This window comes from Corapipo altera, unplaced genomic scaffold (assembly GCF_003945725.1).
Source record: "Corapipo altera isolate COAL_440 unplaced genomic scaffold, ASM394572v1 108, whole genome shotgun sequence".
NCBI lineage: Eukaryota > Metazoa > Chordata > Aves > Passeriformes > Pipridae > Corapipo > Corapipo altera.
The window spans coordinates 511,251-538,327 of NW_020885028.1; the positions used below are offsets into that span (position 1 = coordinate 511,251).

Sequence of the window (27,077 nt, forward strand, 5' to 3'; positions counted from 1 at the left end):
AGACTGCTGGAAAACCACAGGGAGCATCACAGACAAGAAAAAAAAAGTGATTCCATCTCCCCCTGGCCCCTGCTCTGCTGGCCCTGCACCAGCTGCCCTTCACGTACTGTGTTGCAGGATGTCCAGAGCCGTAGGGAAAAACCTTGGGAAAGCAAGTGCTGAACTCCCTGTGCCAGAATGAGCTGAAGGGCAGACCCTGGCCTGATCTGGGCCCCTCATTGTCCTCGTTGGCAGTGGTGGGGATTGGCTCCTGCAGCCCAGGCAGGGGAGGGGGACGATAAGCTGTCCCACACTGTAACACACTGTACAGGGAACTGCTGCCTTATCACCCTGCCTGGGGCCTGGCTGTTGGGTGCAGAGGAGCAGGCAGCCAGCACTATTTTCTGCTCACTCTCAGCTGAATGGTCTTGGCGGGGCTGAGGGGGATTTGCAGCCTCTCTGATTCACTCAGCTCAAGCCCCATTGGGACAAACTGCTCTGAAAGCAGATGCTGAGAGGAGCTGATTCTACCCAGGTCCTCTCCAAAGCAGTCAGTGCTTGAGAGCACCATGAGGCTGATCCATTTGTTAGAGAAATCAGCTCACCTGAGCCTTCCCAGTGAGCACAACCACCCCAGCAGGCATGGCACTGGGGAGGCTGGAGTGGGGTGTCCAGCTGGACCCTGCCTCCTGCTCTGAACTGACATTCCTTCAAGTGTTCAGTTCAGATCTTGGTCTCCTGCACATCCACATCAGAAGAGAACTGGGAGGGGTCGAGGAATAATGGAGGAGAAAGAGTGCCAGAAGCTCTAATGCCACAGGTAAAGGTACCCAACATCATCAGCCTGAAGTAGTGTTTGGAGGCAAGAACAGCAGTGTCCAGCTTCTCCGGGACTGCAAATGTCAGGGCTCTCACTTCCCTATTTCCAAGTCATGGCACCACATGCAGGAATGAGGTCAGTTCACTCAATTGCTGTCACTTCCCATCCCTGCTGTCAGACACTGGGAAGCCCAGCCAGGGCCACCCAAACTGCACAGCTCTGGCAGTGCTCACCAGCCCTCACTGGAAGACCAGAAGAATCTTTCCCCAGCATCTGCTCAAACCCCAAGCTCTCTCCAGGCAGTGTGCAGAGGCAGCTGTCTGCAAGAACCGGGACCTCCAGCTCACTGCCAGCCATGAAACAAACAATATAAAACCAGAAGGCTGATATTCAACCCATTCCCCAGCTCCTGAAGGCATTTATGTGCCTTGAAAAGAAGATGAAGTGGAACAAAAAGCATTAACCAGCACTTAGGCAGTGTCCCCTGCAGGGAGGAGGGGTAACACCCCAAAACAAACTCTGCCTGGGGACCCCAATGTTCTTTGGTACCTGCTCAGCCCAGGACAGGCTGTCCCCCCATCCTGCAGCAGCCCATCTCCCAACGCGCTCTCAGCCCACTCTCCCCACACACAGGCCATTACCTCGCTTAAAGGACCATCTCTTCTTCCAGTGCTTGGAAAACGATGGCCAGGAGTGGTTGAGCAGCGAGTCTGACATTTGGGAGCCCCGTGCAAGGTACAGCCCAGAGCAGGAGACGCCAGCACAGAGCACAGCAGAGCTCAGCACGCTCTAAGGCAGCGCTGCAGGGCTGCAGCCCAGGGGCTGCCAAGGGGGGAGTGGAGGAGCCAATTGTTTTGTCAGAAGTATCAGCTGATGGAAGCTGTAGCCAGGGAGAAATTCCTGGTCCCTGGCGTTCCTACCTGTGTGACGGGTCAGTGACTTCCTACAGCTGGACCTGGGGATCAGCAGCCCCAGAACACACACAGCCCCCAAGCACTGCTTGAGGCTTGTAGACTGAAACAGAAAACATGCTGTTAGCACACCACAACCCCCTTCCCCTCTGCCAGAGCCTCCCAGCTCCATTCATGGCTGTCAGCATGGCAAATCACCACCTTCCAGGCTGTTTGGCAGGAGCAGAACCTGAAGTGACACTGGGTAAGAGTCACCTGCAGTGCAGAGTAAGAGTTAAGACCACTGGTTTGACATGTGTACCTTTGTTCTTGGTTTCAAGTGCTGTGGTAGAACCCCTGCAAGGGACCACACGAAACCCTGTCCATCTGCAACATCGGCATCCTCCTGCAGTTCACAGCAAGTCCCCATCCCCTAGCAAGGACCTTTCTCCAAGCCCTCCTCAGCTCTCCCATGCAGGGAGGCAGGTGGGAGCAATCTCAGACAACTTCAAACTGCCCCAAGAGAACAAACTCCCCACTCCGAGGTCTCCAAGGCCACTGCTCCTGACTGGCACCATCCCCACAGCCAAGACTGGCTTCAAAGTTTGCTCCCAATCCCTCAATTAGGCTGAAGAAGTCAAGTTTTATCCCAGTGTAGCTGCTGGGCTCTTGGGCCAGACCAAACCTCCTCCCTGCTGTTTACCTGGCACTTGTGGCCTCACTGAGCAGAGCACAGCCAGTTTGGGAACAACCACAGGTACCTCCTGGCTTGGAGCCCAGGCTGGGCTAGTGTTGTGCAAAGGCATGTGGCAAAAACCATTTCCCTCACCCGGCCACAAAACCCAAAGTGTCATCAGTATACCCCTCCCCACATCCCCTCTGCTTCCATCTCCCCAGTAACTGGACTGGGCAGTTTGGAGTGGAATTTGGGGCTCCCAGGCACAGACCCCTCTCGCACCCAGCCCAAAACCCAGCTGTGCGCAGTGCCAGGGTGTCTTTGCAAACCTTCAGCTGTGGCACAGCAGCAGCAGGAGCCAAGAGCAGCACCTGAAGGGTGCCCAGCCAGCCCAGAACTGCCCCAGAACCAGCCATGGGGACACACTTCACTCCTAGACCTTGTCTCCTCCTCTTCACTCCTAGCAGAGTGAAGCTCCCCGTGAGCTCAGACTCCCCAGCCCACGTTGTGCCCTTAAGCCTGTGCAGGGGGGAGGCTGCACAAAATCCAGCACTGGGACTTTTGGCTTCAGGACAAGCTGCTTCCTCACAAGGCCTTGAGGAAGACGAATGACAACCTCGTTGTTGTGGCATGGAGCTTGTGCAGGGAGCAACTTACCCTGAGGGCTGGAGGAATCCCTGTGGTGGGTTCCCTGTGCACGTCTGGATCCCACAGCCCCGGCTTCTCCAGCTGCTGGAGCAAAGCAAGAAGCGGACCCTCACCAGGGGAGCAGCAGCCATGAGGGTGGTTTGCTCACGAGGGCTGTTGGCTCAACCCTCTCACCACTTCCCCTTTCTGACAGCACAAACAAACCCACCTCTCCCATGCTGCATTTTCCACAACAGCGGCCCCAGTGCTGCCCCAACAATCCCTCTCACCCTCCGGAGGGTCTGGGCTCCAGGAGGGTCCAGCAGAGTCCCCAGGGGGGTTGCAAACCCCCAGAAACCCAGCAGGAGCCCTGGGAGCTGCTGAACTTGCAATGGCTGCGAGGAACAGCTATTGCCACAACTGCTTCCTGTTCCCTTCAGAGAAAAACCACTCTGTGTGTGTACATGTGCCACAAAAGCCCGGCACACCCAGCCCAGCCCAGGGGCTCCTTGCACCATTTGAGCCTTACAGGGCTCCTATGAACAAGTCCCTTGTCTTCGCTCTCATGGTTTGACCTTGGGCTGCAGCAGAGACCCGAAGCCCAGCAGGTCTCAGTCTTACAGAGAATGAAACGACAGCAAAGCACGGAAATGCCTGTGATGGCCAAATTCATCCACGCAGGTGAGAGACAGGGACTTCAGCTCCAGGGCCAGAGGGGTGATGCCCCTGGTCCAGGCTCAGGTTTGTCCACACAGCCATTCCCTCCTTCCCAATGAGCCCTGTGGCTGATGCACACACACTACTCATCCCAGAGCCCCAAGCAGTCGCCAGCCCCAGCCAAGCCCTAATCAGAACAAGATCCACTCAGACTCCAATTACTCAGAGACCGCAGCTTTGGCAGCACTTAGAATAGCAATTACCCCGTGCTCCAGGAAACCACAAGAGCAAAGAGAAATTAAGGTTTAATTTCTCTGAAGTCCACAAAAGCTTGATTAGCATCAGAGATCAGGGCTGCTCCTAAACACCAGGCAGCTGCTCCAGCTGATGGGATGGTGAGTTGTCCTCGACTCAAATCAGGACAAGCTCTTTTCCTTCAGCCACATGTCTGACACAGTTTGGGGGTTGCCTAAGCTGAGCTATGCAGACAGACTGGAAGGGATAAGGGCAGGAGGGCTGGCTGAGCCTCAACAGCCTCCCCAAAGCATCTTAGAGAGCCCAGCAGGCAGCAAAGCTCCCAGGACAGCAAGTTCAAGCTTTGTGGTTTTGCTTAATTTTGCGTTTTAGGATCCCCAGAGAACAAGCTTGTGCCAGAAGAAGCAACTCCAAAACATCTTAAATTACTAGTTTGTATGTCGTCATTCCCCCAGTAAGAGAACTCCAGATGGAGTGAAATGGCACTGGTGAGGCCTTGAGTTCTGTGTCCAGTTCCAGGCCTGGAAGAAGGACACTGAGGGGCTGGAGCATGTCCAGGGAAGGGAACGGAGCTGGGGAAGAGGCTGGAGCCCCAGAAGCAGCTGAGGGAGCTGGGAGGGGCTCAACCTGGAGAAAAGGAGGCTCCTCTCTGCCACTCCCTGACAGGAGGGGGGAAGCCAGGTGCGAGTTGGGCTCTGCTCCCAGGGAACAAGGGACGGGACAAGAGGAAATGGCCTCGAACTGTGCCAGGAGAGGTTCAGGCTGGACATCAGAAGAAATCTCTTCACTGAAAGGGTTGCCCGGCATTGGAAGGGGCTGCCCAGGGAGGTGGTGGAGTCACCACCTATGGAAGCGTTTTTGCAAAATCGCGCTACTTGCTTTTATAGCAACTCATTGCATGGGTGTACAACTCCCTGTATCCTCTTGAGGGGCAAGTCAGGGAGCAGAGCTCCACATGTGTCCAAAGCAGACTCCAAGGTTGGGCAAGGAAAGAGCATGAGCAGGGCTGAGGCAGGAAGAGCCAGGGCCAGAGCAGCTGTCAGGGAGGACCTCAGCAAACCACACTGTGGCTGGATGGAGTCACGGGGAAGTAAATACTAAGCCATCATATTGACTCCACCAGATGCTTGGCTGCACCACACCACCTGGCTGGCAACCCCATGAGGAGCTGGCACCAGCAGCAGCTCCTGCTCCTGCTGAAATGGCCACGGCAATCCCACCTGAGTGATGTCACTGAAGGGAAGGCAAGCAGGACATCTTCAGTAAGCAGATAAGGAGAGGAAGAGCAAGTCCCTCACCTCGTTGGTGCAGCTAACAGGAGGGAAATCTTGGCTTTGTTGAAACAAACCCAGGTCTAAATTAGAAAGATTTGACACACCAGAAGGGGCCTGGGCACGATGGGAGGTGAGACACGAGGTTCCTGGTGCACATCTCATTACAGCAGCTCCACCCCAGGACAGGGGTGAAGCTGATTCTCTGACTTCTATGCTTTAAATCTGCCTGTGAGGAGTTTGTCCCCTCTGAGGAAGGAAGACTTGGTCCATGCACAGAAAATAACAATTACAGAGCCACAGCTCTTGATGTATCAGGCAGAAGGACACCAGTACCAATGTCCACCCGATGGCATCAAGCTGCTGAGAACCCTGGGATGAGGGCATGGCCCATCAAGGAGAATTGCATTGCCTTCACACCACATGCCTAGAGCTGGCAGATCTGTGTTATTTGGGTTTATTGGGGCTTATTCCAAGGTATTAATTTAGTGCTTTCCCTATGGCAAAGCAGCCTTCAGGTGCTGCACAGACAGCAGACAAAAAATGAACAGTTATTCTTGGATAATTTATTCATAATTTTAATATAAACAGTTAATTGTTCAATAATCTGACACAGCAAGAATTTTTTTCTTCAATATTCAAAGATATTTTCTGTACATGTCACTGCTTGGCTCTTAGACATGAAAAGATTGAAAAAATAAATCAAGGGGGAAGGTTTTTCTTTCTCTTCCTTTTTAAAAAAGAATAAATTGTGGCACATTTGATCCTTTATTTCAAAGGAGAGGTATCTGCAGTAGTATTTGTATTCTGGAACCTTAAATATGCAGAGGGAAAGGTGGAAGCAGCAAGAATAAACTGGGAAAGAAAATAAAAAACCCCAAGGCCTCACAGAATATAATTTAACATGAAACTGTGGCTTATTTAAGTGCAAGCAAAGAGCATTTGCTCTGAGCTGTGTTTGATGAAGCCAATGCCCAGTTCCCCCATCCATGCGGGTCCTAAAACACAAACCAGTTCTGATACTCCAAGAATAAAATCATTCCCCAAACTTAAGCCAAAGGTAATGCTTTCCCTGTTTAAAGAACACTCTACTTTTCCAGATTTAGAGGTGGCCTTTCTAAAATTCTCCATCGGTTTTTGTCACAGGAGAAGCCCTTGGAAGCAGAGATGGTGGAAGCACTGGAATCCTTCTGGGAGAGTCTGAATTAACAGAGCTTTGGCGTCGAGTCCAGCTCGGAGCTCTCAGGTAATTAGTCCTAAGCTCAAGATTTACTGGTGCTGCTGGGATTTACCAGGGGCCAGGGCTCAGCTAAGCAAGAGCATCTGTGCCCACATTTAACCTCCATTGGCGGTTCCTCTTTAGCTGCCAGGACTATCCCAAGTCTTCCCAGCCACCTGCTCCCAAGGGACCTTCAGGGCTGAGAAAAGAAACTATTGGAATCCCACCAGTTGGAACCTGGACTGGGAAAAAAACCACCACCAGGAACAGAATTTTTTGCCGATTGCGAACCTGTTGGCAAAAAAATAATAACGCCATAGGAGTTAATACTAACTTTATTATACAATATTTAAAAAGTCATTTCTCTACCTGTCCCCTTACAGCTTACATTGTGCTGCAGTGAATTTGCCCAAACTGCAAGAATAAGTGCTTCCTTCCAAGAAGGACAAGCAAATTCATTTTAAAAAGAAATACACATTTAATGACAGCAGATTTGCTAAAAACGGTAACTAAACCTGTTGTTTTTCAACAGTCAGGTTCCTCCAGAAGTCAACTGGATGACTGGCTTCACTCTTGTGATGCTTGTAACGAGGTTGAACACGTCAAGGCCTTACACCGACACTCACAGACAGAATCCAAGCAGAGGGAACACAGAGCCAAGCAGAAGGTAAAAAAAAGGCCAAATTCCATTAAATTCATACAAATAACCAAACTAATCTTATTTCAAATTTCATGAAGTAACTTAGTTCTTGATTCCAATCCATTTGACAGTTCCTTTCCCTGGACCACACAGACAGGACACTATGAGGGGCTCTTTCGGAGGGACCAGGGTGCCTGCACGTCCTCCGAGGGCACAGCAAGAAGATCACAGGGTTTATCTGCAGTTCCTGGCTCACTCCAGGCTCGGAACCAATCCCGCACGGATCACGGGAGCACCTAGCACAGCCTTGAGAGTAAGGTTTTATGGCACAAAGATATTTGACTTTCTGACTTGTAAAAACAAGGTTCCAGTCTTGGTAGCAGGAATCGCCACTTGCAGCGAAGGGCCTGGGGGACCTCAGGGTCCGTCTCTATGTCACAGTGGTGTTGAGAGGGAACTCGACTGCCTTCCTCCCTCCCTCCCTCCCTCCCTCCCCTAAAACAGAGGCTCAGCACCCTTCTGGCTCCTGTCGTTTCCTACTTGCCTTCATCACAGTCAGCTCAGTAACACAAGAAACAACTTTGAGATTTTTTGTTTCCCAACATTATATGCAACATACTAAAATTAAGCAAAGTGTCCCATTGCTATAATACAAATTTAGGAGGAAAGAGATAAACTACCCATAAATTAAGAGTACCCTTTAGCAACCTAAAAGCAGCCTCTTCCACATCCAAACAGCTGCTTTACGATCATCGTTGCAGCGTGGTCTAGTTCCCATCACTTTTCCCAACCCAGTGCTGGCACAGAGTTTTAGCTCTTCTATTTTACAACACAATAGAGTATTTACAAGCAGCCAAGACAGACACGTTCCTAACCTGGCAGTCAAGCTTTGCAGCACTGCACTGGCCTGCAAGAGAAGTTCCAGATTGGCAAGAGTCATTCGGGAAGTGGCAATTGAATGTATGTGGAAACCTTTCTGAGAAACCTCCAGCCTCACACTTCAGACATTTTCTCAGTGAAAGCTCAGCAGAGCACAGAGGGCTGTTTCTTGCTCCTCATGATTCACCATAGAGTGAATTTCTGTCTATGCGGGGATGCCAGATTGTGTCCAGGAGGCTCCAGTTGCTCCTGGACAGGCTGAAAAGTCTCTTGTGCTGTGAGTGAGACGTTCTCTGCACACAAAGGGAAGGAGCCAACCCTCCAGTAAATACTAATGCAAGGAAAGAAAGAGCTTCCCACTTGCTGGTGCTGGCTGCCCTCCTCCAGCCATCCCACCTGCTCTCCTGCTCCTCCTGAACAGCAGCAGTGAATGTTGTGCTTCCACTGCAGTTGGGAATTCTCGCCCCATAAGGATCTGGCTGGAGCAAAAGCAGCAGATCCCCCCAAGAAAGGCTCAGCCCAATGCCCCTGCCCAGGCTGGGGGCACTCACAGCACCCCAGAGCTTTCATCTGGCACATGCAGTCTCCATATAAAGTCCTCATGTCTCTGAGCAGGAATCAGTGAGCTCCAAGGAAGGATTGAGGTATCCCTGGGGCAAGGATCTTCCAGCTGCAGAGACCAAAGTGTTGGCTGTGGGCTGAGTAAGGATTTTCCAGCAGTGAGAGCTGGGCTTTATGGGTGATTTTATTCTTCCTAATTCTACAGCTGAGTGTGATCAGGAACAGCCATGAGCAGCAACTACTAGTGTTATTTGTTTTCAAAAAGGAGAAACATGACACCCTCCCCCACTGGTACCACACACCTCTCCACACTCTGGGCACAAGGTAGGAAGGATGACCAGAGGAATCTTTACACACAGTGCTGGGTACAAACAACTGCTCCGTTTGGTGCAGAGGGAAGATAAGCCATGGGAATGGACTCTTGTCCATGGAGCAACACACGCTCCCTGGTTCAGTGATCTGAGTGTTGCAAACCATGTGTACTCACAGGGCCAACCAGTATCAACCACGTGGAAAAGCCAGATCCAATACGAGGTTCCAATATTCCTTTAGATAAAAGAGCTTCTCTTTCCACAGTTATGATCACTGCCACTGTGATGTTATCAAAGCAAGGGTGTGCTGGGAAAGATTTATTTCAGGAGGTCACTGGCAGGACCAAGACACCCCAATCCAACCCCAAGAGCAAGGGCTGGTCCCAGTCCCTGCTCCATGCTGGCACATGCTGCTCCAGGAGGAAGCAGCCTGCTTCTTTCAGGTCATGAGTTCACTACAGTCCAAACATTTAAATGGCTCTTCTGTTGTTTTGTTTTTTAAAAATCACAAAAGAACTAACAGGACAAGATCAGATCCAAATTTGAAAATGGGTTCATTGTCACTACTGCTCAGATTAGGGATCAACAGTGACAAGCTGTTCTCTTTCCCATTCCCTTCATAAATGGTCCCTGGTATTGCAATCAGCTGATACTGATTTTCCCTGATCCACAATAGGTCCAGACCAAAATATTTAAACAGGTTTAGAGGTGCGTAGTATTAAAAATATCCTTAAGAAACACTGAGGTAGACTGCACCAGAACAGGACAAAAATAATCCCACCACATCCACCTGCCAAGATTTTACGGATACAAATTTACATGTTCTGTGTGTTTAAGAAAACAAATTGTTTGTTGCTTTTTTTTACAGTGTTTTATATATTAAAATAAATAAAAAAATTCTAATAAGAAAAGCTTCTCTTCCTTAGAAAAGTGTGAGAATATGTCTTCTTTCCTGCAGTGTAGTATAGAGCTGCTAAACAGTTACGACTTTGTAAAGCAGAAGAAATGTAAACAAGGCCTTTTGAAATCCAAAGGTTCTCACCCATGTCTGGACTGTGTTTTCCACTCAAAATTTTTGAGCAAGCTGTGCCCTCCACCTGGGACTGCACCGAGCAGCCTCCAGCAGCAAAGGGCCTGACAAAGGGCTCGTGGTGGTGCCCAGAGTCCGTCATTGCCCCTCGAGGCTGTTCCCACCGGTGTGGGCTGAGAGAGGTGCTTCCCTACACATTCCAGCAGCCCCTCTCCTTGGGTTACAACAGCAGCTCTGCCCGGGCTGGAATCCAAACCCACACACCAGCTAAGCTTCCCTGCTCTCCCCAGGCCAGGGAGCCTCGTTTTCTCCTGGCAGAGAGCACAAAATGGGTCTTGGACTTCTCCAGAAGTGGAGGACTGAGCATCTCTCCCCGCTTTTAAATCATCTCCTGTCTGACACGGGCCTGCAACATCCATCATCATCATCTTCATCTCCTGCTTCCACCCTTCTCCAGCCGGACTCGCTCCCTCCACATCACAAGACACACGCAGTTCCACAATTATCCTCTAACATAGTTTGCTAATCAATCACCTTTGCCTTTATGCAAACAGCAGCACAACAAAGCACAGTCCAGAAGGCCAAAGCTGACATCCCAACGAGCCGAAATGCCACATCCCAGGAATTCTGCAGCAGGGATCTCAGGGAACACAAAGCTGGACACCTGCAAGCACGGACAGGCAGCAAAACACAGTCACTTCCAGCTTCTGCTGCATGTGCAGAGCCCAGAGCCTTGTGCTCCCCCCTTCACATCATGTCCCTTTCTCGGCTGCAGTTCGTGCTTGTCCTCTCCTGCCGGCTCCATCTGTGGCACAGAAGGCAAAGCGAGGGAGGAGCCGGATCAGGGCTGGGATGTTCTGGTGTCCTTCAGCTCCCAATGCCCAAATTCAGGCTTCGACTGGAGCCAGCTGACTGCGTTGTATAAATCACGGAACTATTACAAAGCCTTGTCAAGTATGAACTTAACATGTGCTTCATCGCTCCTCCGAGGCTAAAATTAGTTCATTCTGAAATCTTTGGACCACTTTAAGACCAAACAATCCCCCAAACTCTCCCTTCCCCGAAAGGATCATAAACAGTCAATAATTTATATGAAGTTAAGATTTAAACTAAAGACATCTTTAAATATGTTACAACAAACAATATATATACTCAATGCTGTAAGGACAGAAAACTCCGTGTCTCAGGTCAGGGGACTCCTACTCCGTTTGGTCTTAAAAGTACCCACAAATCTCAGATTTCTGCTCCTTTGGCTCCCAGCATGTTTTCTTCATTTGTGAATGAGAGAAAACCTACTCCCAAGAGTCCTCAGTATAAAAATAATCTGTTTAGGATTCAGTCCCTCCAGGGAAACGGGAAAAAAGATAAGTACACACTTCCGAGAAGAGGAAAGCTCCCGTGAGAACACAGAACAACTGAGTTGGAAGGGACCCTTCAGGATCATTGAGTCCAACTCCTGACCCTGTGCAGGACACCCCAAGAGTCCCACCATGTGCCTGAAAGCATTGTCACTTGTGTACAAAACCAGAAGTGTCTATTTTGCTATAGGTTCCACCCCACACGGATATACTGCACACACACGCCCACGCACGCACCCCTGGGACTTAACCCCTTGAAAAAGGATGAAAGCAGCAGCTATTGGTCGATCTGAGGATCTGGCGCATCCGACTGAGGTGTTGAATCCTTCAGCTGTAGTGGAGAGTCTGCCTGAAAGCCTGGAATTCTACTGGAAATGCTTTTGTCCTGCAGAAGGTTTGTTCCACACTGTGAGGCTGTAGCTCAGACACCAGCAAGCTTCACGTCTTCTATTGGCAAATGCAGATGCTTCTCCTTCAGTTTAGCTCACACAGTTGTTTCCTGTTGTGAAACCATGGTTACAGAAGGGACAGCAGCCATGGAAACCTCTTCCATTTATGTTCACAGATAAGTCCACTGACAACCAGTCAACTCGGCAAAAAAAAAAAAAAAAAAGATTAAAAATCTGAAGAGTTTGTAGATGTGTGTCATACACTGTGGCAGCAATAACAAGAGTCCTGAGATTTGTGGAGGGGGGGGGAAAGCAGACAGAACCCTGGGGCCCAACAGGAAGTGTTAGGAAGGACTTGACCTGGGCATAGAGAGAATCCGCCCGTTTTTCTTGCCACCGTTCATGTGAGTGTAAGGTATGTGCTCCTCATAGTTCCCCTTGAGGGCCATGGAGGGTCCATTGTCCCTCCCCAGCGCTTTGTCCCTCTGGGAGTACGAGGAGGGGTCAAGGGGAATGCTCTCCATGTTCTCAAAGTCCATCTCGTACTCCTCCGTCTCCAGAGGTTTGTTTTCCTCGCTGTAGAAGAAGGAGACCTCGTGGAAGCTGGGGTGCAAGTCCTCCTTCAGCATCTCGATGATCTCGATGAAGGTGGGCCGCATTTTTGGGTTGTACTGCCAGCACATCTGCATCAGGTTGTGCCTGGAGCAGGAGAACCAGAGTCAGGGGTAAGAAGTGACAATTCCATGTACCAACCAAGGCTGGTATCCATGGCAGACCACCCACCCTCTGACACCCCGAGCTGTTTGTTTTCTTTCCAGTCTCCACACTGCCTGTAGATCCTGACAGTCCTTTTTCTCTATTTCTGTCTAGATCAAAAATTCCTTCCAATTCCTTCAATTGTTCTTAACTTGGCTTCCGAAGGAAACAGGGCTGTGGTTCACAGACTCTGTGTGTGTGTGCATGCCCTTACAGCCAGGTCATAGCTTTTTAATTAATTCTATTTTAATTTTAACTCAGCCTGAAAGACAACAAAGCTCCTAAAACTTCAAGGAAGTCCTGGACAGAGGACAGACGTGCTGTAAACATCCCACCCAAAAGAAAGGCTGCAGCAAGAGGTCACATGCTATCAGATACCATGGAGAAAGAACTTACAAATACAAATAGAATTTCAAACTGGAGTTTGTAACTGGCCATGAGACAGATGTCCAGCACAGCAGGCTTTTTTCATAGGGATACTCACAAAACATGTTTATTTTATGATTCTGGAAGTGCTGTTTTGGTCAGAAGCAGATGTGGGAAGAGGTTACCAGAACCAGCGAGTTACCATCTGTACTCTCTTTTCCAGCCAAGGCTCCTTCCCCTCACCACTGCTCCAGTGTGACTCCTTACACAGAATCCCAGGATTGTTTAGGTTGGAAAAGACCTCTGAGATCATCAAGTCCAACCTGTACCCAATGCCCACCTTGTCACCCAGCTGAGAGCACTTAGTGCCATATCCAGTCCTTCTTTGGACACCTCCAGGAATGGGGACTCCACCACCTCCCTGGGAAGTCCCTTCCAATGCCTGAGGAAATCATTCCTGATGTCCAACCTGCCCCTCCCCTGGCACAGCTTGAGGCCATTTCCTCTTGCCCAACTACCACCACCCCCGCTCTCCCCTCCTCTCTCAGGGAGTTGCAGAGCCAGAAGGTCCTCCCTGAGCCTCCTTTTCTCCAGGCTGAGCCCCCCCCAGCTCCCTCAGCTGCTCCTGGTGCTCCAGCCCCTTCTCTAGCTCCATTCCCTTCCCTGGACTCACTCCAGCCCCTTTATGTCTTTCTTAGGGTGAGGGGCCCAGAACTGGACACAGCACTCGAGGTATGGCCTCCCCAGTGCTCAGCACAGAGGGACAACCACTGCCCTGGTCCTGCTGCCACACTATTTTTGACACACCCTTCTTTCCAAATGCCCCAACTCAGGTTAAATGCTCATTAAGGGGATTTTTTTAATTACTCTGAGAGCAGCCATTCAGGAAGCTCCTGCGCCATGCTGGCAGACCTGGGATGTAGGAACCTCCAGACAGCAAAGACCATGAGCAGCTGCAGAGAACAACCCTTGACCTCGGCACAGGGAATGTCTGGCTGCAGTCTGTAACCTCTTTGAGGTGTTTTTCACTGCCTCCCTCAGTGATCTCTTCTCTCTGACCTTGCAGGCAGCCTGGCCTCATCCCTTCAATGGGGCAATGAGAAATGAAATGGCTTCAGGCAGGATAAACAGCTCATGGCTCAGCACAGCATTCCCCTGCTTCTCCTCCTCATTAGCCACAATGAGAAAATCAGTGAAAATCAGTGGCAAAAAGTTGTAATTTTCCACACTATTTATGGAGAGAATCACAGAAAACCTCATCAGGCCTTGGAGAAAGGAGAAGCTCCTCTCTGGCCTCTGTAGCCACCTGAATGAAGGTGGTGGCCACCACTGTCACGTGACATGAGCCAACTGCCATCCACCAGCATGGAGTGGAGGAAGAACATTTTCTTTGGGCCATTGACCCAGTGCTTATTTGTATTTTAAGTTTTTCCTCTGCTTTGTACTTCGTTCTCTTGCATCTGCACTCACGATGCAAGGCCTTGGCTGTTTTAATTTCCCTGCCATTGAAACACACTGGCTCACATCATAGAATCATGGAATCCTAGAATGGTTTGGGTTGGAAAGGACCTTAAAGACCATCTCATTCCACCCCCCTGCCATGGGCTGGGACACCTTCATCTGGACCAGATTGCTCTAAGCCCTGTCCAACCTGGTTTTGGACACTTCCAGGGATGGGGCAGCCACAGCTTCTCTGGGTAACCTGTGCCAGGGCCTCCCCACCCTGTGTAATCCCTGTCGGTGGAATTTCTGTGGGCGGTGCCTCCCCTAAAGTCTATTTTGCTCCTCCCCAGACAAGGAGAGGTTAAGGGGTGCCACACGTGGGGCCATCTCTGTTGGTCACACTTTGGCCCAGGAGTGCAGCCTGGCTGACTGTCCCTGGTTCAGCACTTACAGCCTCTCCGGGCAGTTGTCCGGCTGATCCAGGTATCCTCCATCCATGACAAACTTTAGCACCTGTTCGTTGGAGAGTCCCTGGTACGGCTGCTCTGCCAAACTGCTTATTTCCCAAAGGACCACACCAAATGACCTGAGAAAGAAAGAAGACTTCTGGTGAGAACAGAACATCCCGGAGCTCTCCAAGTGACAGAGTTATTTTGGAGAACACAAACTTCAAAAGCACTATATTTTTAATAAGAGGGTTTCAAAACAATGGCTTTGTTTTGTCTGTGCTCTGAACAAGTCAGTTTAAACTATGTGTGTTAAAAAGAGTGAGCTCCTGAGCTGGAATCCATCTGGGATTGCAGTGCACAACTTACCACACGTCAGAATAGGTGGTGAAAACCCCATCCTTCAGCGATTCGGGGGCCATCCAGCGCACAGGTAGCAGCCCTTTGCCTCCCTTGCGGTAATAATCCGTCTCATAGATGTCTCTGGTCATCCCAAAGTCTGGGAAAAGCAATTGGGATGTGTTAAACAGCTCCCTCCATCCTGCTTTTCTCATCTCCAAATGGATGTTTCCTTCCCTGTTCTCGCACACCCAGTGACACTCCCCCCACGGCCCTGCCTACAGTCATCTGGCACCTTGTGATTAATGTTCAAAATATTTCCCCTTCCCTGCATTTTTTCTACAGAGACTCCAGAGTTAAATTTTTCAGTGAGTTTCTATTCTAAACATTATATTATTTGTCCTCTGCAAGGAAAAAAAGAGCTCCCTTTGCCTGAAATCCCACTGCCTTAGCTTTACTTCCAGAGAGCTCTGAAAAACCACCACACTGTGGGGTTTTGGGTTATTTTTAAATGTTATATTTATTTATTTCCGTAAGAGTTTGAGTTAAAAACCTTTCTTGTGGAAGACAAATGACTTTTAAAAGTCACTTGACCTAATGATGGGATTATCGACACTGTGTTTGTTGTACCAAACACTTTCTTCGTCATAACTCTCATGGAAGCAAAGACCAGTGAGATAAATTCAGGCAGCTTTTGGATAGAAGTTTGGGAATAATGAATTGTACTTCCTTCTCTTGAATCTGCAACCATGATTTAAGGGCCAGACTGGTTTAATTTCCCTTCTAGTGAAACAGGCTGGTTCATGTCATAGAATCATGGAATGGTTTGGGTTGGAAGGGACCTTAAAGCTCATCCAGTCCCACCCCCTGCCATGGGCAGGGACACCTTCCGCTATCCCAAGCCCCATCCAACCTAGCCTTGGACACTTCCAGGGGTGGGGCAGCCACAGCTTCACTGGGAAAGCTGTGCCAGGGCCTCACCACCCAGAGAAAAGCTTCTCTGGTTCTGCAGAAGATGTTTTTCTCACTGAAATCCATTCAATTCTGTCAAGGAGAAGAAAAAGAGAAAGTGCTGCAAAGGTGGCCAGTGAGAATCACCCAAGTTTGCTACACTGGTTTTGGACTTCATCTATTTGCCTTCTCAGCAAATGTGATGCACAGAATCATCTGGTGATCACAGAATCACAAAATGGCCTGGGTTGGAAGGGACCTTAGACATCATCTATAATCCTGCACTATCCACCTCCGATTTTCACAGTGAAGTCCTCTGCGACCATACAGTTCCGAGCTGCCAGATCCCTGTGAACAAACTTCTTGGCATTCAGGTAGGCCATGCCATCTGCAATCTCTGCAGCCATCTGGATCATCTCCCTCAGTGTCGGGGGCGGACGACCAGGGTTGTTCTACAAGAAATCAATTGTAGAATCACAGAATGGTTTGGGTTGGAAGGGACCTCAAAGATCCTCCAGTTCCACTCCCCTGCTGTGGGCAAGGACACCTTCCACTAGCCCAGGTTGCTCCAAGCCTTGTCCAACCTGGCCTTGGACACTTCCAGGGATGGGGCAGTCACAGCTTCTCTGGGCAATCTGTGCCAGGGCCTCCCCACCCTCACAGGGAAGAATTTCTTCCCAATATCCAATCAAACCTACCCTCTTTCAGCTTAAAGCCATTTAATAAAGAAGTATTAAACCTGAAATCAGGTCACCCTGTTGCAAAACAGCCCCCCCTCTCCTGTCTTTACCTCAGCTTCAGGTCTCAGAGAGCGGAGGTAACTTTTCAGGTCCCCGTGTGCCATCAGCTCCATGACCACCAGGGTGGGTTGTCCCTTTGAGACCACCCCGAGAAGGCAAACCTGGAAAATAAGAGAGAAACTCCCTCAAGGCTGTGTCCAAACACACTGGACAAGGACAAGGCCCCCTGAAACAGAGCTGAGAACAGCCTCAAAAAGCCCTGTCAGGCTGAGAGGTTTAGAAAGAGCAGACTTGGGCAGATGTGTTCTGCAGAATCTGACAGAGAAAGAGCCCAGCTCTGTTTGATCTCTGCTGCTGAGAGTCAGGCTCTGAAAGCACTGAAGAATGACAAGCTGTGTGATGGGATGTGTTAACAAGCCAAGGCACCCAGCACTTACCACATGATGGCAGCTGAAGCCTTTCATCACAGAGGCTTCGTTGAGGAACTCGATGCGCTCGCGCAGACTCGCGGACTCGTTCACCGTCTTCACGGCTACGCGGGTCTCGGGCTCTCCCTTCACTATGTCCTTGGCAATTCCTTCGTACACCATTCCAAAGGAGCCCTGTCCCAGCTCTCGGAGGAGAGTGATCTTGTCCCGTGGAACCTCCCATTCGTCAGGGACATAAACTACGGCAGAGGGGAACATTTCTGAACTGAGCAAGTACCTTGTGAAAGATGCTCCTGTGGCAGCTTAGATTACAGAATCCCAGAACATACTGAGTTGGAAGAGACCCACAAGAATCATCCAGTCCAACCCTCAGTCCTGCACAGGATCATCCCCAAGAGTCACACCCTGTGCCCCAGAGGATCATCCAAAGGCTCCTTGAGCACTGTCAGCCTTGGTGCTGTGCCCACTGCCCTGGAGAGCCTGGTCAGTGCCCAACCACTCTCAGGGGGAAGAACCTTTTTCTAATATCCAACCCTGACACAACTTCAGGCCATTCCCTGGGTCCTGTCCCTGGTCCCCACAGAGCAGAGTTCAGGGCCTGCCCCTCTTCTTCCCCTCCCAAGGAAGTTGTAACTGCAGTGAGGTCTCCCCTCAGTCTTGTCTTCTCCAGCTGAACACACCAAGTGCCCTCAGTGCCCTCACAGTGTCCTCAAGGCCCTTCCCCATCTTTGCTGCCCTCTGCCACAGGACACTATGGGTATAACTTTTAAAAAAAGACTAGAAAACCCCATGAAGACAATTCCAATCCCATCCTGCTCCACTGACTGAAAAAAAACAATCCCTGCAGGAAGCCCTGGTTACTCTCACCATCACTGGCGCTGATGTATTCAGGGTTGGAGGACGCATACAGGGGTCCGGTTGGTCCTTCAGTTTGTCTGGAAAGGACACAAGTTCTTCAGCACATTTGCAGCCTTTGACACACTCCAGGTGAAGGCAGTTTGATAAACTCCCAAAACACGCAGCAAACACAAACTCTCCCCATTTCCAAAGGCACAAAATATTTCCTACGCTAAATTAATATTCCAATCATTAAGGAAATTAGAAAATAAACAAAAACGGACTCCCAGCAAATCAACAATGGGAGTTGATTTTCTGGATGTAAGTTTTGGTTGCTCTGGTGAAAACAAGATGAAATTGCACTCACCTCTTTTTCACAAGCACGTAAGCAGCTCCAATAATTCCAGCAATTATTATGGCAAAAATAATAGGAACGATTATAACAGCAATATTAGGCTGAGAATTCACTAAGAAAGAAAGAGAGAGTTGGAGGCATTACAAAGGTCCAAAAATCCAAGTTTTTTCCTCAATACAATAAATGCAACAAATACGAAACTAGAGCTATTTCAGAATATGGTGGGGCTGGTCAGAATTAGAACACATGAAGAAAAGCCATGTTTCCAAGTAATTCCAGGTTCTTGAAAACAAATACTTTGGTAAATACTTAATGACTCCCTGTAGTTCTCTGTGTGCTGCTTGCTAAACCCCATTCTCCAAAAAAACCTCCGAGGTTCTATCAGGGATTAAATGTTGAAAATAAAATAAACTCACGATAATCAGCCACGTAAAAATAGGTGGGTTCTGTCCACGAGCCATTTCCAGCCAGGGAGGTCGCCCGGATCCGGACACTGTAGTTCCCAGGTTGAAGTCCTCGGAGTTTGCAGCCGTGCTCGGTGGCAAAGTGCTTTCGGGACACACAAAAATGGGCTTCCTGCAGGGAGAGGAGGCTGTGTCACCCTCCCTCTGCAGCATCTGGCAGCTCCCTGGGGTTCCTGCAGCATCCAGAGCTCCCTGACAGCTCCCTGGGGTTCCTGCAGCATCCAGAGCTCCCTGACAGCTCCCTAGGATTCTTGGAGCACCTCTCTGGCTGGCAAACACACACAAATAAAGGCTCTCACAGGCTCAGGGCTGCTCTAGTTTAGTGCTTTGTGCTGGATTTGTGTTTTACAGAGCAGTAGTTCATGTTACAGAGAATAAGAGTCATGTGCTGTACCAGCCTTCAGCCCTGAAATTGGATCTGGACCAGAGAGTTCTGTTCTCTCCCTGGCACTGACACCAGCATTGTCCCCCTGGCACTGACACCTGCCCAGGCACCAGCACTCCCACAAGGTTGTGGACTGCTCAATGCTTTCCTAATTTCTTTAAGCAACTTAAATGCCACAGAATCACAGAAATATCAAGGTTGGAAGAGACCTTCAAGGTCATCAAGTCCAACCATCAACCCAGCACCGCCATCATCAACCCTAAACCATGTCCCCAAGTGACACATCCAGACACCTCCAGAGATGGTGACTCTACCACCTCCCTGGGCAACTTGTTTCAATGCCTGACCACTCTTTCTATGAAAGATTTTTTTCTAATATCTAATCTGAACCTCCCCTGGTGCAACTTAAGGCCATTTCCTCTTGTCCTTTCACCTGAGACAGAGCAATAACATTTCTAAAAAATTTCATACAGAAAGTTGGAAAATCAGCTAAACTTGTTTGGCAAATGGACACCACAGGGGTAGATTATTTCTTGATATTATTCCAGACAGATTTCCAGAGGAGACAAATTCAACAGTGAAGTTTTGTGTCCCATTGGTTCCTGCACCAGGAAACCAGACTGGACAGGGCACTGTATGCACCACGACTATTAAATCCTAAACAGCCCTGGGCTTTCAGGTGGAGTCACTTCTCCAGAGGTGCTGTGGAGAAGCAGAAATTCTTGCTCTGTCAGAAATTCTCACTCTTCAGCAGAAGCTGAAAGGAGAAGCAGAAACTCTCACCTCTGTCTCCCCGAGCCGTCCGTAGTTCACCTCATACAGCACGATCAGGCCGTTGGGCTCCTTTGGCTCCTGCCACCTCAAATGCACTGTGTTCTTTTCAACCACTTCATGGGAAACTGGACCAAGGATGTCATCAGCCTTAGCTAGAACCAAGTTCATGATTAATAAGTTTTATTTCACACCTTTGGCAAAATTCAAACCTGTCAACCTCATCCATCATCCTTTCCCATCAGGACTCAAGGACGGCCCTGGTTCTATGCAATTTCTCTATATGGCAGCTGGCTCCCATGGGAAAAGCAGCCTTTTGGGAACAGCCACCAGCCCAAAACAGAGCTCAGGGAGATCCTTACCTTCTGGCATGGTCCTAGCACTGACATAGGCTGCCACGCTGCACCGGGACTCCTGAGCATCGTGGTTGCAGGCGTGGAGCTCGATGCGGTATCCAGTGAAATGGCGCAGCCCCGAGATCACCAGGGACTCCTTGGACAGGACTTTCTCAAAAGGTTTCTGCTCCTCTGCACCCTCAGCTGCTGCTGCAGAGTTGTTGGGAGAGGCTGGGATGGTGGGGATAACCACGGTGGCGTTTGCTACAGAGGCGAGGTCTCTCCGTTTTCTTGACGGCCTGTTAAACAACACAGGTCACCATGTTATTTGTTACATTCAATGTGAACACATTCACCTGAAATGGAAGAGTTAAAATGAGAGAGCTCAGGGTGCTACAGAAAACTCAAATTAAAGCCTCATATTTACAACAAAGAAATTCAAGATTATTTTTTTTTAACCAAGCAATCTGTCTTTTTAGAATTCTGTATCTATGAGACTCTCTCCTTGCACAACTTCATACAGGGAAATAAAAATAAATCAATTTGAGTCTCAAGCATTTGCTTGAGAATTCCAGTTCTGGATCTCTCAGCTGGATCTAACTTCGCCAGGATGCCTCGTGCAGGGTTGCAATGCTTTGGAGTTCAGCTCCCACATGTTTTAACTCCAAGCAAATGAGGCACCACAGCCTCCGACTCTGATGACCTTAAATGTGCTCCATATCCCAAGTGTCACTAACTTGCATTTATAAAGCCTAAGGCCACTTTCACAGCTCACTGGAATACATTTGCCACTCTGAACCCTATGGTTGAACCTCAGTGGATACATGAATCAGTTTTAGCTTTTCTTAAGAGAACAAATCTATTAAGTCCTTTTCAACAGATGCATTTAAAACTCATGACCAATTACAAATTAGCTGTGTGGTTTTGTTAACCAAATGTTGCTTCTCAAATTATTGCATTTCAGTCTGAAAATCAATTTTTTGCAGTTGTAACACCAGCACCAGCAGTGTGACCCTGTCACCTTCCCTGTCTGCAGGTGAGTGCCACCAGTCAGCTTCAATGTCAGGTTTTATCAGAAATAAATAGAATAAACTCAAGAAAAGTAAGAGCCATTCACAAATTTTATTTTCTTGGCAAAAAAAGAAAAAGAAAGGAGCAGTACCAAACCAGAACTACTCCTTCTAACACTTTATGTCCTGCCACACATTTGCCACGGGGAATTCCAGGTTTGGAACCAACACATGGTGAATCAGTAACTGTATTCAGTTACACAAAAGGAATTAACACCATTGAAATCCAGACTACGTATTTTAAGGGAGGGTGATGATCTTTTTATGTGTGTGCAGCTATTAAAGGGTACAAAGAGTGACCTGAACTGAACCCACACTTGAGGCATCTCCAGTCTCTAAAAATGTAACAAGCTGTTGAAGCTGCTGAACTGAACTTTCCACTGCCACCCTCTGACTACCAGGCAATGATCAGCCAATTCCAGCCATGGGCAGGGACACCTTCCCCTATCCCCGGCTGCTCCAAGTCCCGTCCAATCTGGCCTTAGACACTTCCAGGGATCCAGAGGGAGCCACAGCTTCTCTGGGTAACCTGTGCCAGGGCCTCACCCCCCTCACAGGGAGAAATTTCTGGATGCCAAATGGCAGGTTCAGTGAGCACATTCCAGTTTATAATTTTCTCTTTCTTAATTACTAATTAACTCCCTTTGGAGCTGCTGTTCCCTCAGCCTGTGCATTGTTCTGAGCAGCGTCCCCTCAGGAGGGGGCAGAGTTCAGGGACCCAGCTCTGGGTCATGTCACCTCCCTCTTTGGGAAGGATTCCTTATGGTCAACCAGAGCCTTGTTTGCATAAAAGCAAAGCTACACCCGCTGTTTACAAAGTGTGGATTCAGCTGGTCCTCGTGTTTAAGGGAATTTTGCTTTTCACAAGTAAAACAGTAATTTGACCACTGATGAAACACAGAGTAAAATGCAAGAATTCCTTCCTTCCCAAGTCACAGAAAGCAAGAAATACTTGTGAAGGTGTAAAACCCCAGTCTTCCCATATTTATTATCCTGGATTTGCAGCAATTTTCTTACCAAATTCTCTGTATTTTCAAACATCTGATTCTTCTCAGAGTTATCCAGGAGGATTCTAAAAATACCTTAAGTACCTTAAGCTAAGCTTTTCCACCTGAAACTAGCCCAGGACACCTGGCCTGGCTTCCCTCCTGTCCTGGTAAAAGCAGTTCATATTTGTGTGCACAATTAATTAATTGAACTGGGAAACTCAGGGGGGGGGAAAATTACTTTCAATGTGAGTAATTTCCCAGATCTTACTCACTCTGTAACCCAGGAATACTGGGAATGGCATGAGTGTGTGTGACACAGAGACAGAACAGTGAGTCTGCTCTTTCTCTTTTTGCAGTAATGGAGAGAATACATGGAATGACATCCTAAACAGTTCCCATTTAGTTCCCCTTTGCTTCTCAGGACTTTTCTTACTTTTGAAATCTTTCCATGCTTTCCACAGAATCATGGAGCAGATGAGGCTGGAAGGCACCTCTTGCCCAAAGCAGGGGCAGCTGCAGCAGGTTGCTCAGGACCATGTTTGAGTATCTCCAGGGATGGAGACTCCACACCTCCCTGGGCAGCCTGTTCCAGTGTGTAACCATCCAATCTGTGCAAAACTCTTCCAAAATAAGAGCAAATAAAACAGGAAAGAAGAAGCAAACCATCAGCTTCTGATGGCCCCTTTGCTCAGTTCCAAAGGGAGGTCACAGAGCAGCTGGTGTGAAGACACCTGCCAGCTCTGCCAGAAACATCTCAAAATCTCTGGTTTGCCTTGTCAGTGCCAGAGCAAACTGACCCACAAGAGTGATAGTGTATCCTGGTAATAAATGTGCACAGGGGGAAGGAACAGTTTCTGATTTCCAGAAGGGTGAGATCAGCCCTGGACTAAGCAGAGCAGGGCAGAGCCATGTACAGGCTGGATCCTGCACAGGGATCAGATGGCTGGGAGCAGGACAGGAGGAGAGGAATGGCACATGGAAAACAAGGAGACAAGGCATCAGGGAGAAACTGCTCTGATTCTGGCCCCCTGCCATCTCATATTCCCTGCTGGCTTCATCCCTGAGATCCCTCTCGTGACTGGCAGGTTTCTTCTCTCCAGGAGAGGCCACACAGCACCTCGAGAGAGAGGTCAATGAACTCTCAGGAGCCACAGAAAAGCATCTTAAGTAAACCACACTCCTTGCCAGGCTTTGTGAGCAGGTGATAGCACAGTATTCACAGGAAAAATAATTCTGATTTACATGACAACAGCCTGGAGCTGCTGGGGAAGACAAGCAGGACACGTGGCAGCAGGGAGGTATCTTTACCACGGACTTTTAACAGCAAAAAAGCTTGTTTTAAAGGATTAGCCAAGCCTAGGGATGTGGAGATTTGCTTCTTAGCAGGCTGACAAGGTGGCACATCCTCGTGGATTGGTTTCTTCCTAAAATACATACCCCAGAAACTGGCCTGAGAAGCATCCTGGGCTGGCTGCACAATAAAATTGGGAAAAAAAGGAAATAAAAAAGAAATCAGATTGTCAGAATTGTCTGCCTGCATCAGGAGGAGGTTAGCTTTTGCACATGGCTTGGGCTCTCCTCTGCCTCAGAATACATCATGTCCTGGCATCCTTTGGCACACTGAAACTTGTCCTGATGGGCACCAACAGCCAGGGAATGGCAAAAGGAGGGACTCAGCCCAAGGCACCAGAGCAGCCTCACAGGGAACACCCCAGTAATGCATTCAGTGTATTCAAAAAAGAAAATGTTCAGTGCAGCGACACAGCTTCTGCCAAGGAGCTGCAAATAAAGGTTTGTTAGCTCAGAGCAGTAAGCTGGGAATAAATTTAGAGCACAAAATGCATGACAGGGAAGAGGGTAAATCATCACAGATTCTAACCTGCTTCCCAGCACTTCCTCCCTGAGCTGCATATGAAGTGTGAAGACATTCAACACCACTTAATGTGACACTGTGTGTGCCACTCAAAACAGGACATTCACCACCCACAGCACTCACATTCCTCATGGTATTGGAGGTATTTCCCACACTAAGTGCAAGGAAGACCACAAATACCATGCTGAAGGACGAGGCTGTGGCCTCATAAACTGCCCTTTTCCTTTCTTTTCAACTCAATGAAAAACTTGACCACAACATTTCTTGACAGAAAAAAAAATCGCTATTTTTGGCATCATCCAAGTTTCAATTTGCTGCAGGCATTCAGCTGTTTGTTAAGGATTCTCACTTTATTCTCAAGCTGAGGAGGATTCAGAGACAGGAAATTAAAGCAAGATCTTCCCAATTTGCAGAAACATCAGTGTAGGTGCTCAGCTGTCCCCATTCCAACACCCATATCCAGCTGGAGTAGACAGGTCCATGGAAGCCCAGAGACTGGTAACATGACCACATCCAACCTAATAATTGTGTTTAATAATCAATCAATCAATCACAGTTCCCTCCCCCTGACCACATGAGCACTGTTTGATGTTCCTACCTTGGCACAAAAACCTCGTTGTGAAGGTAGTTCTCAAATGTCTTGCGGAAAGCAGATTCCTCCAGCTCCTTCTGTATCTGGGAGTCTGTCTTCGGGCAGGAACAACATTCCCCACTGACATCCTCATTTTCACTCTGATTATACTTCTGAGGGTCTTCAGATTCAAAAGGAGGAGACCAGGTCCTTGAGGGAAGTTTTAATCCTGTGGACAAAAGAGTTTTAGTGTCACTCATGCTTAACTTGGCAGATGTTCAACTCTACAAAGAACCCAAACCAGTGTGCACAGGATTCATGGCACATTGGGGTGTCCTGAGCTTTCACATCCAGGGCTGAGCAGTTCCCTCTTTTCTGATAGGCCTTTGATTCAAAACTATTTTTTGAAACAAAGCTCAGATGCTGCTGTAGTCTGTGAGTTCTATCCCAGTTCATCCCAGTTTAGGTAACAAAGGGCAGCAGGTGAGATTTTGGGAGTCTTCAGTGAAACTCTGTGTTCTCAAGGAATCCCAAACCAGGCACAAGATACCTTCAAAAATTAACTTGGCCCTGAGCTCCAGAAACACTGCAGTTTTTAACTTCACCATCTCCATAGCCGTTGTTAAACTTGTAACTCAGTTTAAAAAGAACAGGGGCAGCAGGGAGATCCCCAAAGGAAAAAAAATGTCTGATTACTCCGTAAGAAATGTTTTTGGAGACCTTTTGCACATACCTGGGCAGTAGCACCTAATGTATAATGAACAGGGGGAGGACACAGCTGCATCTCAGCATGTTTCTTGAACAACATCCTTGAAAACAGCAGAATTGGGCCCCCAGAGCATCTCCAAGGCAAACACTCCAGGGAATTCTGAGAGAGACTGAAGGAAAGGCCCAGAGAGAGAAGCAGCCACTCACCTTTCAAGCAGTAATCAAGTTCATAAAGCTCACTGTCCTCTGCCTGCTGCTGCCAGTACACCAGGTAGTGCGTGATGTTCCCGTTGGGCTCCGAGGGTGGTTTCCACTTCAAGATGATTTGGGATGAAGAGTTGGAAACAGATATTGGATCTAATGGCACTGACGGAACTGTGTGGGTGGGCAAAGAGGCACAGGTCACTGCACTGCCCTGCCAGAGGGTGACAGGATGGGGGACAAACACAGGCAAGTTGCCATTCCTATGGGAATCCAGCATTCTCCATGGTAGGTTCCTGCAGCAGAAACACCAGAACACTCAGGCTCCCAAAAGCTGCACTTGATGATCCTGGAGGTCCTTTCCAGCCTTAATGATTCTTACACATGGCCACATGAGCTGGATAGAAGAGAATGCACTTGGCAAATCTCCCTGTGCAGGGAATCCCACACCCTTCCACTGGTTTAGGAATTCCTTCCTACCGAAGTACAGTAGCAATGGAAAGTTTCATGGATGTGGGACTATCAGAGCTCCCAGGCAGAAGACTATTTACATAAGCACAGAATCTGCTGAGTTGGATGGGACCCACAAGGATCATCAAGTCAAACTCCTGGCCCTGCACAGGACCATCTCCAAGAGTCACACCCAGTGCCTGAGAGGATCATCCAAACACTTGATGAGCTCTAGCAGCCTTGGTACCATGCCCACTGCCCTGGGGAGCCTGTTCAGTGCCCCACTAGCCTCTGGGAGAAGAACCTTTTCCTAATATCCAGCCTAAACTTCCTCTGACACAACTCCAGGCCATTCCCTGGGGTCCTATCACTGGTCACCACAGAGAAGAGATCAGTGGTTGTCCCTCTTCTTATTTAGGACTTATTTAGAACTCTTTCTCCCTTGCAAAGCAACATTAATGTGCTGGTACTGACCCGTGGCATTGGTCTGGATGTAGATAATCTCACTCTTCGCTCCATATGTCCGCCGCTCATCGGAAAAGGTGACCAGGGTTTTCACAAACACAGCATATTGTGTCCAGGGCTTCAGGCCCCTCAGAAGCCAGCCTGGCTGGGCCTGGGCTTTGGGCTCGTTGGACCGTGGGGGTGGGTCAACATCCACAACTGTCCAGCTGTTTGACCCACAAGCATCCTGGCCATCGAACTCCGTCACATTTTGGTACGGACTTTAGGACAGAAAAGGCTCAAATTAACAGAATCTTCATTCATCTTTTAAAAACTTCACTTATCTTTAAAAAGTTCTAAGGACATCACTGAAAGTTACCATTCTTTACTCTTTGGAGAAAGTATTAATTATCTCGTTGTATTTATTCTGAAAGTGAGACATCAAAGAGCAGGTCCTGTGCCACACATGATCCCAACAACTAAATCCAGGCTAATTATTTTCAGCAAAAATAATTAATAATAATAATAATAATAATTAATTTATTTACAAAAACCAGTTTCTAAAAGAACCTTTCCCACCTCAAAGGGAATAA

The 27,077-nt window shown here is 48.6% G+C and overlaps 2 protein-coding genes across 4 annotated transcripts in view; both read right to left on the bottom strand.

Moving 5' to 3' along the window:
• The window catches only part of ARHGEF18 (Rho/Rac guanine nucleotide exchange factor 18), a 49,480-nt gene extending 47,515 nt beyond the window's left edge, over positions 1-1,965 (bottom strand). The window contains exon 1 of the mRNA XM_027668120.1: positions 1,441-1,965. Coding sequence (XP_027523921.1) covers positions 1,441-1,516 — 76 coding nt within the window. The 5' untranslated portion in view covers positions 1,517-1,965. The remainder of the gene's footprint in view (positions 1-1,440) is intronic.
• A 4,746-nt stretch (positions 1,966-6,711) lies between these two features.
• INSR (insulin receptor) overlaps positions 6,712-27,077 on the bottom strand; it is a 58,739-nt gene continuing 38,373 nt past the window's right edge. For 2 of the 3 annotated variants that reach the window (XM_027668133.1, XM_027668134.1), the window contains exons 8-21: positions 26,515-26,765; positions 25,597-25,764; positions 24,709-24,910; positions 20,206-20,477; positions 19,856-19,998; positions 18,640-18,799; positions 18,236-18,335; positions 17,899-17,966; positions 17,041-17,270; positions 16,654-16,764; positions 16,156-16,315; positions 14,943-15,072; positions 14,579-14,713; positions 6,712-12,261 (exon numbers count right to left, since the gene is read on the bottom strand). In XM_027668133.1, the coding sequence (XP_027523934.1) occupies positions 11,907-12,261; positions 14,579-14,713; positions 14,943-15,072; positions 16,156-16,315; positions 16,654-16,764; positions 17,041-17,270; positions 17,899-17,966; positions 18,236-18,335; positions 18,640-18,799; positions 19,856-19,998; positions 20,206-20,477; positions 24,709-24,910; positions 25,597-25,764; positions 26,515-26,765 (2,485 nt within the window). In that variant the 3' untranslated portion in view covers positions 6,712-11,906. The remainder of the gene's footprint in view (positions 12,262-14,578; positions 14,714-14,942; positions 15,073-16,155; positions 16,316-16,653; positions 16,765-17,040; positions 17,271-17,898; positions 17,967-18,235; positions 18,336-18,639; positions 18,800-19,855; positions 19,999-20,205; positions 20,478-24,708; positions 24,911-25,596; positions 25,765-26,514; positions 26,766-27,077) is intronic. The other variant, XR_003531749.1, reaches the window with a different exon arrangement.